The sequence below is a fragment of the Eublepharis macularius genome, chromosome 19 (genome assembly GCF_028583425.1).
Source record: "Eublepharis macularius isolate TG4126 chromosome 19, MPM_Emac_v1.0, whole genome shotgun sequence".
In the NCBI taxonomy this organism is placed as follows: Eukaryota; Metazoa; Chordata; class Lepidosauria; order Squamata; family Eublepharidae; genus Eublepharis; species Eublepharis macularius.
In genome coordinates, this window is record NC_072808.1 from 18,755,969 (window position 1) to 18,768,326 (window position 12,358).

At 45.2% G+C, this 12,358-nt stretch overlaps 1 protein-coding gene across 1 annotated transcript; it reads right to left on the reverse strand.

The window, feature by feature from the left end:
* Window positions 1-828: 828 nt before the first annotated feature.
* On the reverse strand, window positions 829-10,999 carry CALR (calreticulin). The gene is made up of 9 exons (XM_055003458.1): window positions 10,833-10,999; window positions 8,287-8,388; window positions 7,230-7,433; window positions 6,229-6,323; window positions 5,780-5,989; window positions 5,497-5,610; window positions 4,016-4,159; window positions 2,500-2,592; window positions 829-1,886 (listed from the first exon to the last, which is right to left on the reverse strand). The coding sequence occupies exons 1-9, from the start codon at window positions 10,918-10,920 to the stop codon at window positions 1,686-1,688; spliced, it is 1,251 nt and encodes a 416-aa protein (XP_054859433.1). The 5' UTR covers window positions 10,921-10,999; the 3' UTR covers window positions 829-1,685.
* Between the last annotated feature and the right edge of the window lie 1,359 nt (window positions 11,000-12,358).

The window sequence follows — 12,358 nt, forward strand, 5'->3', positions numbered from 1 at the left end:
TCACCATTGCAGAGAAAGGCAAGCAGGCAAGTCCCCACCTCCCAGCCACATACTGTTCCCATCATCCTAGCTGTGCCTGCAGTTCTCATTCCAAGCAGCTGCTCTCACATTGCAGTAGATAACCTATTAACCTGGCAAGGGCCACTTCCCACTCAATACCATTAAAAAGGACCTCCTAGGCACACTTTTAAAATGGGACCAACGCAGTGTTTCTTCCTCTTCATTGTCATCTTGCCCCCTCTTCGTGGTCTTCACTAATCGCTGGTAAACTTCTGCTATTGTCCACCCCCACCCCGATATCTTCCTGCCTCAAGGTGCACAGCACAGGTGGCAGGCCTCCAGATCAAAGCTCAGGCCACAGGGATTTCTAAACCTTGCATTTTACCATAGCCTCCACCTACCCAATTCTTCCAGAATTTGAAAACAGTGACAGTAAAGTAATAACTATTTTACTTGATCAGCACTGTTTCCTGCCAGATGCCTCCTAAACACTTAAAAATAGTAGATTAAGGCAGCTGTTTTCCCCATTTACCCCCAGCAGCTTGACCCCCAAGCATATTCTAGTCTTGGCTACTAAACGTCAATAAACCCCCTTGTCAAGGCCTCAGCCACCAGTAGCATGGGAGGAGGAGGTTTACAAATACACATGGAAGAACTGAAGATCAAAGACTCGACTCAAATGAAGCTACTGGAGGCAGGATATAATGAGTGATATACCACATACCCCCCCCTCTAACACTGAAAATATAAACGTTTAGCACACTCCATTGTTTTGGGTAAAGCCAGTCTCTCTTCACAGCCACAATAAGCCACACTGGAATCAAAACATGGGCCAGACATGAAGGTTAATTTAATAGAAATTCTTTTTTCCATACATTCAAGTGTGAACAAGTGATTTTACTCCCTCCAGCAGCCTGTTTCTTCACCTCCTTGCCTAGAGACATTTTCAGCCACCAAGATGGTACATTTATTGCCCCTGAGCGTATCCACTCATCAACAGCTGTCACTGCTATTAACCCTCCCTTCTCCCTCACCATGGAAAGTTATATGCAATATCCAGAGCAGCCATAAAAACAGGGCAGAAAGGTAGTTTTGCTCTTTACATCTTGGCTTTTTAAAGAAAGCACTGAAGAATTTTGTCTGATTGGGCAAAAAAAATTGAGGGTAGTTCTGTTCACTCTTCCTGGTGTTTCAACACTAGGACTTCCTACATGGCTGAATACTGTCGGTCTTGATTTTAATTCTTCTTTGAGGCACAGCAGCAGCTCCGTCTCCAACCCCACCCCATTCACAGAAACCCTGCACTTTAAAAAGAGGAGCAGAAAGGAGGGCCAAGGCAAGCTCAGACAGGAGAGCTGTTCCTGGAGGACCACCAGAGGCAGCAGCTGTCAGTGAAAGAGTGGCCATGTTAAAAATGCAATGCTGATGGCAACAGTCTCCTCTCAAAGGATTCTGTCCCTACAATTAGCCTTCTTAGGATGCAGTTTCTATTTCCCCTCTACACACATGAACGAACAACTGATGGCATCTGGGAAGGGGGCCAAGACAAAACAAACACACCAATAAAAAAAGAAAGTTCTTGTGTCTCATAGAGACATTACTGTTATCCCTCTCCTTAGTTGGGTTCAACCAAGCAATTTGCATGGCGCAGGCCCAGGGCGAGGCTCAGCCAACAAGCACCCTCATCACAGCTCATCCTTCAGTGGCCCTTCTGTTTCCTCTTCTTCCTCCTTTTCTTCATCTTCATCATCGTCCTCTTCCTCCTCCTCATTGTCTTCACCATCAGGTTCATCTTCTCCTTCCTCCTCTTTCTTCTTCTTGTCTTCCTCCTCTTGTTTCTTTCGCTGCTCTTCGTCCTGCTGCTCCTTCATTTTCTTCTCAGCCTCCTGAGGAACGTAGAAAAGGAGACAAATCCGAATTATGGCTTGAAAAGTAGCGTGCTTACAGGGAGCAGAAAGACAGGGCTCCCCCAAATTCCGTACAAAAAATCCAAAGGACCACAAAGGCTACAAAGAAGAATTTGACTTAATTCCCTACCCAATGCCCACTAGCTCAGATGGCTTTAAAAATGGTCCCTCAGTGACAGTTAGCTCGAAGTACCTAAACAGATCCTCCCAATTCAGATAATTTTTAAGTTTTCAAGATTAACAGGGAAGGCCCATCATTTTTGCTTGGATGTTTCACAGAGCTTCTGACAGATTGCTGCACTAAACATGCAAGGGAGAGTTGGTTTTGCCCAAATAACCTACAGGAGGATGGTGAAGGCCAGAAGCTTTATGAGGAGAAAGCTAGTTAACTGGGTTTAGTTTAGCTGCACAGCATGAAAATCTGAATAGATCTATTCACAAAAAAAAAAATCCCACTATAGCTTCTGAACCTCAAGATCTTAAAGCAGTTAAATTGCAGCTGCAAGAACACTCAGCTAGATGTTTTGCAAACATTAAACAGAAGCTATACCCAAATAGCACAGAACCTTTACCACAGACAAAAGTATCTTACCTTGGTAGCACCCCAGGTTTCATTGCCAACTTCTTCAGCGTGTTTCTCATCATCGGTTATCAAGAAGTTGTCAAAGATTGTACCAGATTTCACCTGAAGCAACAGAAACAAAGGTGAATTCCCTATCCAACCTTGAACAACTCTGACAACTACCCATACTGGTGAAGACTCAGAAAGGCATGCAATATTATTTCCAATCCACTATCTTTCCCTGCTGGCAGCAGCCCAATCTAGACTCCGACTGTTTATTTACATTAAATCCTCTGCTTTTCTGCCATAAAATGTCAGCATGTAAGGAGGAAAATGACCATCTTTAAAGCAACAAATGCAGTTAAAAAATTAAAAAGGCGACTGTGTCAAATTGTAGTGAAGAGAATTCTTAAGTGTAGCATCTAACAGCAGCTTCACAATCAGTAGTGATGACATCTGAACAAACATTTAGGAGGGAGGCATTCCCCTGAACAAACATTTAAGATTGATGGGGGGGGGGGATTCCCCTAGCTATCCCAGACCCAAGCAGTGCGGTGATTTTAAAGGCTCAAGCCAGTGCCCCAAAATTTGACTAATGCAATGGGCAACCAGTAAAGGATACAAACAAAACTGGTGTGATGTCACTTTCTAAGACTACAAAAGCGACTTGCTTGGTTACAAATCAGCACCTTGGTGGAATGAGATTTTAATGCCTTCATTTCTTACCAAGAGTAAAGACTGACTGCAGAATGCCAGCAATGCAATAATGGTCTAATTAGAGACACAGAGTTGGGGGATGCCGTTAGACCGAAACCAGTTTCTTTCTACATTTGATTTATAAACTGACCTCCCTTTCCGACTCCACTGACCTAGCCATACAGATCCATGCCTTTATACTAGGTTACTACCAGGTACTCCACATGAATCTGCTCAAGACCTTCAGAATAGAAAAAGACCAACAGGATACACAGCGTAATACTAACAAAATAACCCACTGTGGTAACAGGCTACTTAGAAAGAAGGTTTATCCAAAGGGTTTTATACAGTATCTCCTACACAAGCATACAATGATAACAATTTAAAGACACACTGACAAATTGTTACAATTAAATATAAAGCATTCTATAGACAGTATTTACAATAGCCTCACACAAAAATAAGGTTCATATTGATTTTAAGCAAGTAACTTGCAAATTCCAATTAGCCCGTTTTCACAGAGGCTTGTTTATTTTGTAAGATCTTCAGAGTGGCAACAGCAATTTGAATACCAGAGTGAGATAAGAGGGTGTGGAAGAAACTGGATAATTTGCCTGCCTTAGTTTTGAGCATTCCGATTATCTGTCCCCTACTTTACAGACAGGAACTACTACATTTAAAGATTAAAGATAAGGGCATTAACTGCTGTGATCATTTGCATTCTTTGACCGTACAATACTCAACCCTGTCATAAGGTAAATATATGGGAAGGTTTAACATCTCTGGACATTACAGGTTTTATAGCAAATACTGAGAAGCCGTAATGGTAACCCTATCAAGAAGAACTCACCTGCCACAAGTCCAAGCCGATGACACTGATGTCATCAAACTTGTACAGACTGGTGTCTGGTGTATACTCAGGATTATCGATCTCAGGATGAATCCATTTCCCTTTGTAGTTAGGGTTGTCAATTTGACGAGGTTTCCACTCTCCCTAGGAAGCAGAAATGCATTAAGTGAGAAATCCAGATGCTACTACAAACAGCATACAGGACACACCTGTATTTAAGGATGTGAGAGACAAATAGCTGATCACAGCACATGGCTCTAGTACATAGAGGACTCCAATAAACTTGCAATAACAGAGAAAACAGTTTGAAGTTCAGTTCTCACGTTAAGCATGATTGCAATACAAGTTATTTTGCACTAACTGAAGGAAGTACAAGTGTTGTGTGCCATACGCTCCCCCTCAAGAGGCAGAAGGACCAGTTATCTTCTCCCCATACCCATACCGCAACCCATCAACCTGCATGGCTGTTAACCCCTTGTCAGTCCTGCAATCCAAGGAAATGAACTTTCCCAGGGTCAGAACTGTGCATTAGTGTTGCTTGTTAACAGACCACTGCATCCCACCACTCAAGCATTGCATCATATCATGGGGTGGAAGGGTCTAAGGAACTATAGTGGATCCAACTGGCATTTTCACCCAAACTCGCCCAACAACCCTCTTCATTGCACCCTCTCTCACATGCCTTTTGTTCATGAAGGTCCCAGTGATGCAAAATGTCACTTTTTGGAGCGTTCTTCCTCCCTCATCAGGAGCAAACCCAGTTGAGATCCACCCCACACATTGTCATATTACCAGATCAACTATACTCAGTCTGATTATGGCCAAGATATAGTTCTTGTATTTCCAGTTTCAACCCATAACTAATCCCACTTCAAAACTGCCCCAATACTACTCTTTATGTAAAGTGATACATAAACTTGGGTCTTTTAACCTAACTTTGATGTGTTCGCTGCAGTTGCTTCTTTGCTCTTCCCAGCTCTTCAAAACAGGCCACACCATTCTACATTCATCCTCAAAAGTATCTTGTACATGGACACCAAAATGCTTCCCTTACCAAAACATCCAACAGCCAAACTGATTCTTGGGTCTGCAGCACACACAGTGAGCTCATCTTACTGTTACTAACCAAGGTACGTTTAATTTTAACCCAATTACAAATGCACAGAATTGCAGTTTTATAAGAAAGCTTGAAACCAAGTTCAAGAACCGATCAGGAGGTATCAGGCTTATAACAGAACAACTCCTAGGTCTTTTCTGCACCAGAGGCTTCCAAATTTCTCAACCAGAAGAAGACACTTTCATCTACTGGTGTGTGTAAGTCACATATAGACAACACTCCTGGGAAACATGCACATACTAGAAGAGGCAATGGAGAACAGATGCCTCCAGTTTTTACTTTGCACAGTCGGCCAACTGTGTGGAGGGTATCACTGAAAGGGTTTAAATCATTAACTGAGTACTGTAACCGGAGCCACTGTTACCTTGTACTCCGGATTCTGGATTACTGGAGGTTCCCACTCCCCATCCATCTCTTCATCCCAGTCCTCTGGCTTCTTGGCATCAGGATCAGGAATATGCTCTGCTTTGTCCCAGTCCTGTCAAGACAATGGAAACATGAACCAGAGAAATTGTAAGTTGTTCCTTCGACTTGCTGTCACCCCCCCCCACTGTCAAGCTTCTTGGGGCAGAGACCTTCTCTTGTGATCTCACTGAAGTGCCAATTGTATCAGCGATGACTGATCACCAGAACTGCCACCGACTAACCTCTGGTTTTGTGTCTTCTGGGTCATCTATCTTAGCCCTTTCGTCCCAGTCATCTGGTTTCTTTGCCTCTGGATCCTTAATTTTCTTGGGGGGCAGGAAATCCCAGTCATCCTCCAAGGTACCAGACTCCACTTTGCTGTTGTCAATCTTCACCTCGTATGTATTATCAGGTCGCACAATGAGGGTATAGAGATGGCTGTATTCATCATCCTGCCAAACAGAGCACAGATACCTTAGCAAAGGATGACTGATCCCTTTTTGCTCTAGGCCAGCTTTAAAAAGGGGAGATTGCTGCCTTCCCAGAGCTATTTCCATCATCAAGATGACACAAAGCTTGAACCACAGTTACAAAAAACATTTCATTAATCTTCTTGGTTCTTAATTCAAAGTTTTTGATTCAATTTTGTTTGGGTCAAGTCCCTTTTGTCCTTTCCACAAAAGACACTCACCTTGCAACGGATGTCCTTATTGATCAAGACATTTTTGCCTTTGTAGTTGAAGATCACATGGACTTTCTTGGTACCAGGGCCACAGATATCAGGGCCTAAAATTGGAAACGGAAGTTTTCAAGAAACCCCGCTTGACCAAGACCATACTCAGAACTAACCTTCAGCTGCTGTCAAGTCTCATACTACCTTCTCAAAACAGTCACATGGTGTCCATTAAAACATGCCCCCCCCCATGCAAAACAGTTGACCCCAGGTCCTCAACGTGTCTGCTAACACTTTCCGGGCACCTGTCAAGTGTTTCTAAAAGTGGGTGTGGCCAGATGGGCTTTTTGGCTAGCAGGTCTTGGCTATGCAGATAAACAAATATCCTATTAAACAGAGCTTCTGCTTGAAATGTCGACAGGCTTACTTGCTCCCTGGCATTTTGTTGGTTGGTTGGTTTACTGCCTCCTGGGACAGCCATTTTGAGGTTATCCTGCCACCCTGCGTGCAAATTCCAAAGGTGCCCTCAGGCTCCAAAAGAGGTTGGGGACCCCTGCATTAGACCCTGAACAGCTGACATCCCCAACATATGCCACCTAAGGTATTTTACAATTCCCATTCTTTTGGAAAGTTTTAGTAGGTGACAACACAAACCTTTCAAACCTTCCTCCCTGACACACCCGCTACTTAATCAGAGGCTTGTTCGAGTCTACTGTACGTGCAGTCGATATTGCATAGTTATGCATATTTCACTACAGTGCAACTTAACTTGTTATTATGAAGGTCAACTCCCATTTCTCAAGCTAAGGCACTCTTCCAAGACCAGACTGAAGGGTGCATCTGTAGTGACCACCATACAGGATGGAATACACAGCAAGACATCCTCTTGCTCAACGGCTCAACAAGTGAAAGTAGCAGTAATAAACCTGACGCATGAGCAGCTTTCAGACTATCGCTTCCCTAAAAGGAAGCCAGCATTCCACCTTCTTTGAACCAGCACCCTCTGGCTGAGCACTCACCAAACATGATGTTGTATTCGGAATCCCCATGCATATCTTCCTGGTTCAGGCTGGATGGGAACAGCTTCACATAACCACCTCCACAGTCAATGTTCTGTTCATGTTTTACTGTGAACTGCACCACCAGAGTCTTGTCGTTGTTGCTGAAAGGCTCAAATCTAGCAGACAGGGCATAAAAACGAGCATCCTGGCTTGTCTGAAGCCCTAGGAAGATAATACAAACACAATTAAAGTCTATATGGGGTACAAGGCTGTGATAACAAACAGCTTAAAAATGGGTTCCAATCTAGTCACAGTAACATAAATATTTGCCCCTATAGATAATGACTTAGAACAGAAGAATTCTTTTTTTTTTTTAAGTTTAGGCTCATAAAAATGATGCAAAGTTAAACCCAATTTCCAGAATTCCAAAACAATTATTATGCAACTAGGAACCACTCAGTTCTAGACTATTTGGCCTGGAAATTACCCCACCATTCTATGAGGAATGCCTGAGCTTTATATTTTTCTACAGCCACCCAGGAGAAAAACACAATGACGGTCAATAATGAACTGTCATTGAACAATAAATCCCACTGACTTCAATGAAATGCAAGCCTAGCTATTTATTATATAGACCTGTTACCTTTCTGGGTGTACACAGGTGATCCCATTCCCTTTTAGCTTCCTCTGATGTAGATAAGACCCAAAACTAGCCCAATGCTTCCAAGCCTTGCTGCCAAGTGTGCACTGAGGACTGGGACTCTGCAGTCCACGTCCAACAGTCTTGCTGCTGCACCACACCAGGTCTCAGTCAAGTCAGTGTGGTATAACGGTTAGTGACAGACTAGGGCCTAGGAAGCCCAGGTCTGAATCCCTGCTCTGCCATGGAAGCTCATTGGGTGACCTTGGGCCAGTCACACTCTCTCAGCCTAACCTACCTCACAGAGTTGTTGTGAGAATAAAAGGCAACTAATTTCAATGGACTGCCTAAATCTCAATTGTGTGTGCATGACTGCAGCCTTCAGGACCCAACATGCAGCTGAATTAAGCAGAAGACACTACTCTGTCACCTTACCTTTGTCTTTCTCTGCATCTCCATAGAACTTGCCAGCAGTAAGTTTGAATTTCCCGTAGTCTGTTTTGTGCTTTGACTCTATCCAGCGGCTTGTCCAGGCATCTGGGGGCAGAGGAGGAAAAGATTCCAGTTTGAATCAAGGGCTATAATAATTTAATAATTCACTATACAGTTTTGGAAAACCCTAGCCTACCATAGTGATCTGTAAGAGATTGTGCAACCGTAGTGCAACGTACTGTTAAGAGATTATTGCGCAACCATAGTGCAACATATGTTCCAACCATCTTTGACCCATTCAAGCTACATTTTGCAGCAAACTGGGGGGGAACGCAGAACCCCGGAAACAAGATCTTTCAAAGCATTTGTCTATTAAAAATTCACCCCCATGTCATTCACAGGGTCCCTTAACCTCCAGTCACCCCACCAAACCACGTTTGTGGACATCAGTGGGCTGCGCTGGAAGGTGGAGGCATGAAGTTTCTGTTCTGGTGGTGAAAAATTTAATCTGGGTATAAATCCCTGCTCAGCCATCAAACCCAACAGTAGACTAAGACAAATGACACACTCCCAAGTCTAACCTGGAGAGAGACAATCAATACAAATAAGATGACCAAAGCATGAAGAAACACCCACTAAGATTCTTTAGTGAGATGAAACAGATAATCCGCAATTCAAGATTTCAAATGTAAAATGGACAGTTCCTTCCACAGCATTCCATAGACTTATTGATAAACTCCAAAAATAGTCTTTTCAGTACTACATACCTCTATCAGATATATACATGCGTTACTGTTACTGTCTTATGTTTGTCATTATAGTCATGTTTAATTACACTTTGCGGTCTACTTTGCTCAGTTATTGCTTTCAAGCAGAAAAGAGTCACAGAAAAGAGAAAGCTTCTTTCAGTTAATTGCTTTCAACATGGCCAACTTCACAGAATTTTAGTAGTTAGTGGAGTATGCCTGATGCAGTCTACCATATGCAGGCTTTGTTACCTCAGAATATATGCATTTTCATCTTTTAGGATGCCAACAGCTCCCAGTCTCAGCTACGTCCAAGTAAAGTGACTTGCATCCAACGCAGCAAAATCAGCTTTACCTTCTACTCTATCTAGTTCCTCATGACTTATGCTCACCTGTCTGAGTAGGGCACTACTCTGTCTACAGGAACGATATATAAGTACAAAACTGCAGTACAACTGCACAATTAACTACCCTGACATCTGTATTTAATGCCATAATGCAAAATGCTCAGTTTCATCAAGAAAGGATTTCAGAGTTATGGAGAACCGCCACAAACACCATTTCCAAATTCCAACCAAAAAGACTAAAGGGCAAAATTCTGATTCCATCACACACTACTCAAAGAGCTGACAGAGATACAGCTACCACACCCCACTTTTACACCAATGCCCAACTCCAGCCTTTTAGCCACACACACCGATTCAGGCCATACACAAGCACTCACGTCTTTACACATGTTGCACTTTACAGGACAAAAAGGCAGACAAATCTATCATCAGCACTGTAGAAGTCTATACATGTCACACTTGATTCCACAGCAATGGGCGTTGTGTGTGTTCTGCAGACATCCCAGAGGGATCTATTTAGCCCACATTTTAAGTCTCCAGGGGCCCTGCTGATTGAAGCTTAATGATCAACTCCCCATTGCATTTGCGGTCTAGACCAAACACAAGGACGATCGCCTCTCACATCAACTTGTTCTCCAAAAAACAACCCCAAATCTTTAATGCTTCCCACAATGGCTAATTTTCAAGTAACTCAACAAGATCCCTACCTTTTTAAATAAGAGATCCTTCTCCAAAATTCTCCCTCTTAAGTAGAACCAGAAGAGCAGGATTGTGCAACCCCCCTCGAAACCAACTAGATTTCCAGCTTTCGAGAGTCGAAACTCCCTTCCTCAGACACTGGTATATGGCGAAGGCAGCTTTCAACTCTCGAAAGCTCATACCCTGGCAATCCAACTGGCCTTGAAAGCGCTTACAGGACCCGATCCTTACTCCTCGCCTGCAGGTGACTCACCTGAAACTAAAACACAACCAGCATCCCGATACAGCACAGCCACTGTTGACCTTCCCACCTTTCTCCCCATCTTATGCAACCCTCGCGTCTGACAGATAGCGGGAGGGGAGGGTTGAGTTCCCTACCCAGAATGAACGGGGGGGGGGGAGGACTTGCCTATCCCACCCACAATGAGCAGAACAGCCTCTTGCAAGCCCCGTGGATCGCCCTCTGCACTGCCCCCATTGCAAGGAACAGTGATGGTTTTACCCCAACAGCACAGAGGGGAGCAGTGTAAGGAATAAAGACCCCCCCCCAGAGGTTTGCTAAGAACCCAGGAATAAGACACTCGCTCAACTAGGCTGGCCCTTGCAGGTGAGGCTCCCCTTCACCGAGCGACCCCAGAGAAAGCTGCCCTTGCCAGAGCCCCCACGCTGCCCACTGGATCGCTCCACCCTTCCCTTGCCCCCCCCCACCGCGGCCCACTGTAGCCCCCAGCCCGGCCTGCCAGGCAGCCTCCCTCACCTCCGTCCCCGAACTCCTCCTTGAAGTAAGTGGCCGGCCCTGCCGACACCAAGCCCAGGAGGCAGCACAAGGCCAAGACGGGGCTCATTTTTCCCTCCGGAGGCAAAGAGGCGGCCGGCCCTTCCACAGCGAGAGCAACCACCTTCCTCTCTCCGCGGCGCCCGAGCGACTGCAAGCCAGCGGGCGGGTTCGCCGCTCTTTTATAGCCGGCCCTTCCGAACGCCTTCCCCACCGCGCTCTCATTGGCCGGCGAGGGGCTGACGGGCGCTGCCATTGGCCCGTCCGCGACACGGCGCGCGGGGCAGCGCCCCCGAACGTTGGCGTCCCAGATGGCCGCCGTCCATTGGCTGTCGGGACCGGCCAATGAGGCACGACCACGCGTTCGGGGGGAGCCGCCCCCTCCCCTCCGCCGCGGCGTCATCACCTTCTCGTCGCTCGGCCCACGTGACCTCAACGAGATTTAAAGGGGCCGCGCCGCTTGCTTAAGACCCACCTGCAAGCGAATCATAATATCCTAATAATGATAAATAAAAGAGTTTTCCCGGTATTGCCATAGCCTTCGTGTACGGGCCGGTGGAGAGGGACTCCCACAGGGGGAGCGGGCTTGGGGGGTTTCCAGCAACCACCTAGTAACGTGCACCTAGGAAATACGGTTGCCAATTCCTGGTTTGAACATTCCTGGAAACTGAATAGTGGAACCTGGGGAGGTCTTCATTAGGGTATAACGCCAGAGGGTCCAACCTCCAAAACAGCAGCTATCTACAAGGCAACTGATCTCTGTAATGTGGAGATCAGTTGCAATGGCGGGAGATCTCCAGGCCCCGCCTGGAGGGTTGGCAAGCCCAGCTATGAAACTGCCTTGAGGCCATTGGTTCAAGCAGAGCAGCGCCTTCTACCTCCAACAAAGCCCACGACAGCAGCTAGGCTGCCAATCTTTCCTTTGTTTTTCCTGCAACAGACTGCCTTTTCTGGGATTTACCTTCAGTTGCAATCAGAGTTTCCCGAAATGAGCTGGCAGTAATTAAACAAGAGGCATTAAAAACATAGTGGTACTGTAAAAAAAAACCTGGAATGGGTTAAAGACACCGGACAGCAATATTTTAAAAACGGAACTATCATACTAGCATATAACTTCTTTTCATTTGCTGCTGTGAATGGAAATATTCAGGGCTTTTTTTCTGGGAAAAGAGGTGGTGGAACTCAGTGGGTTGCAGCATAGGGGGCAACTCCTGGTGGGAGGGCAATCTGAACTCCCCTCTGTCTGGAGATCAGGGGGCGGATTCACAAGCCATGTGACCATTTTCAAGAGGTGCCAGAACTCCGTTCCACCAAGTTCCAGCTGAAAAAAAGCCCAGGAAATACTGCATTTTATAGATTGTAATCATTTTCAGCTGACCTCAGAACTGAACATCAGAAGAACAGTAACAGAGAGGGCAAATTTAAATTATTCAATAAGGCAAAATACGACTTCAAAAATGCAAAAGAACACCAGTAGCCAAATGATAAGCTGGGTTGAATATTACTAC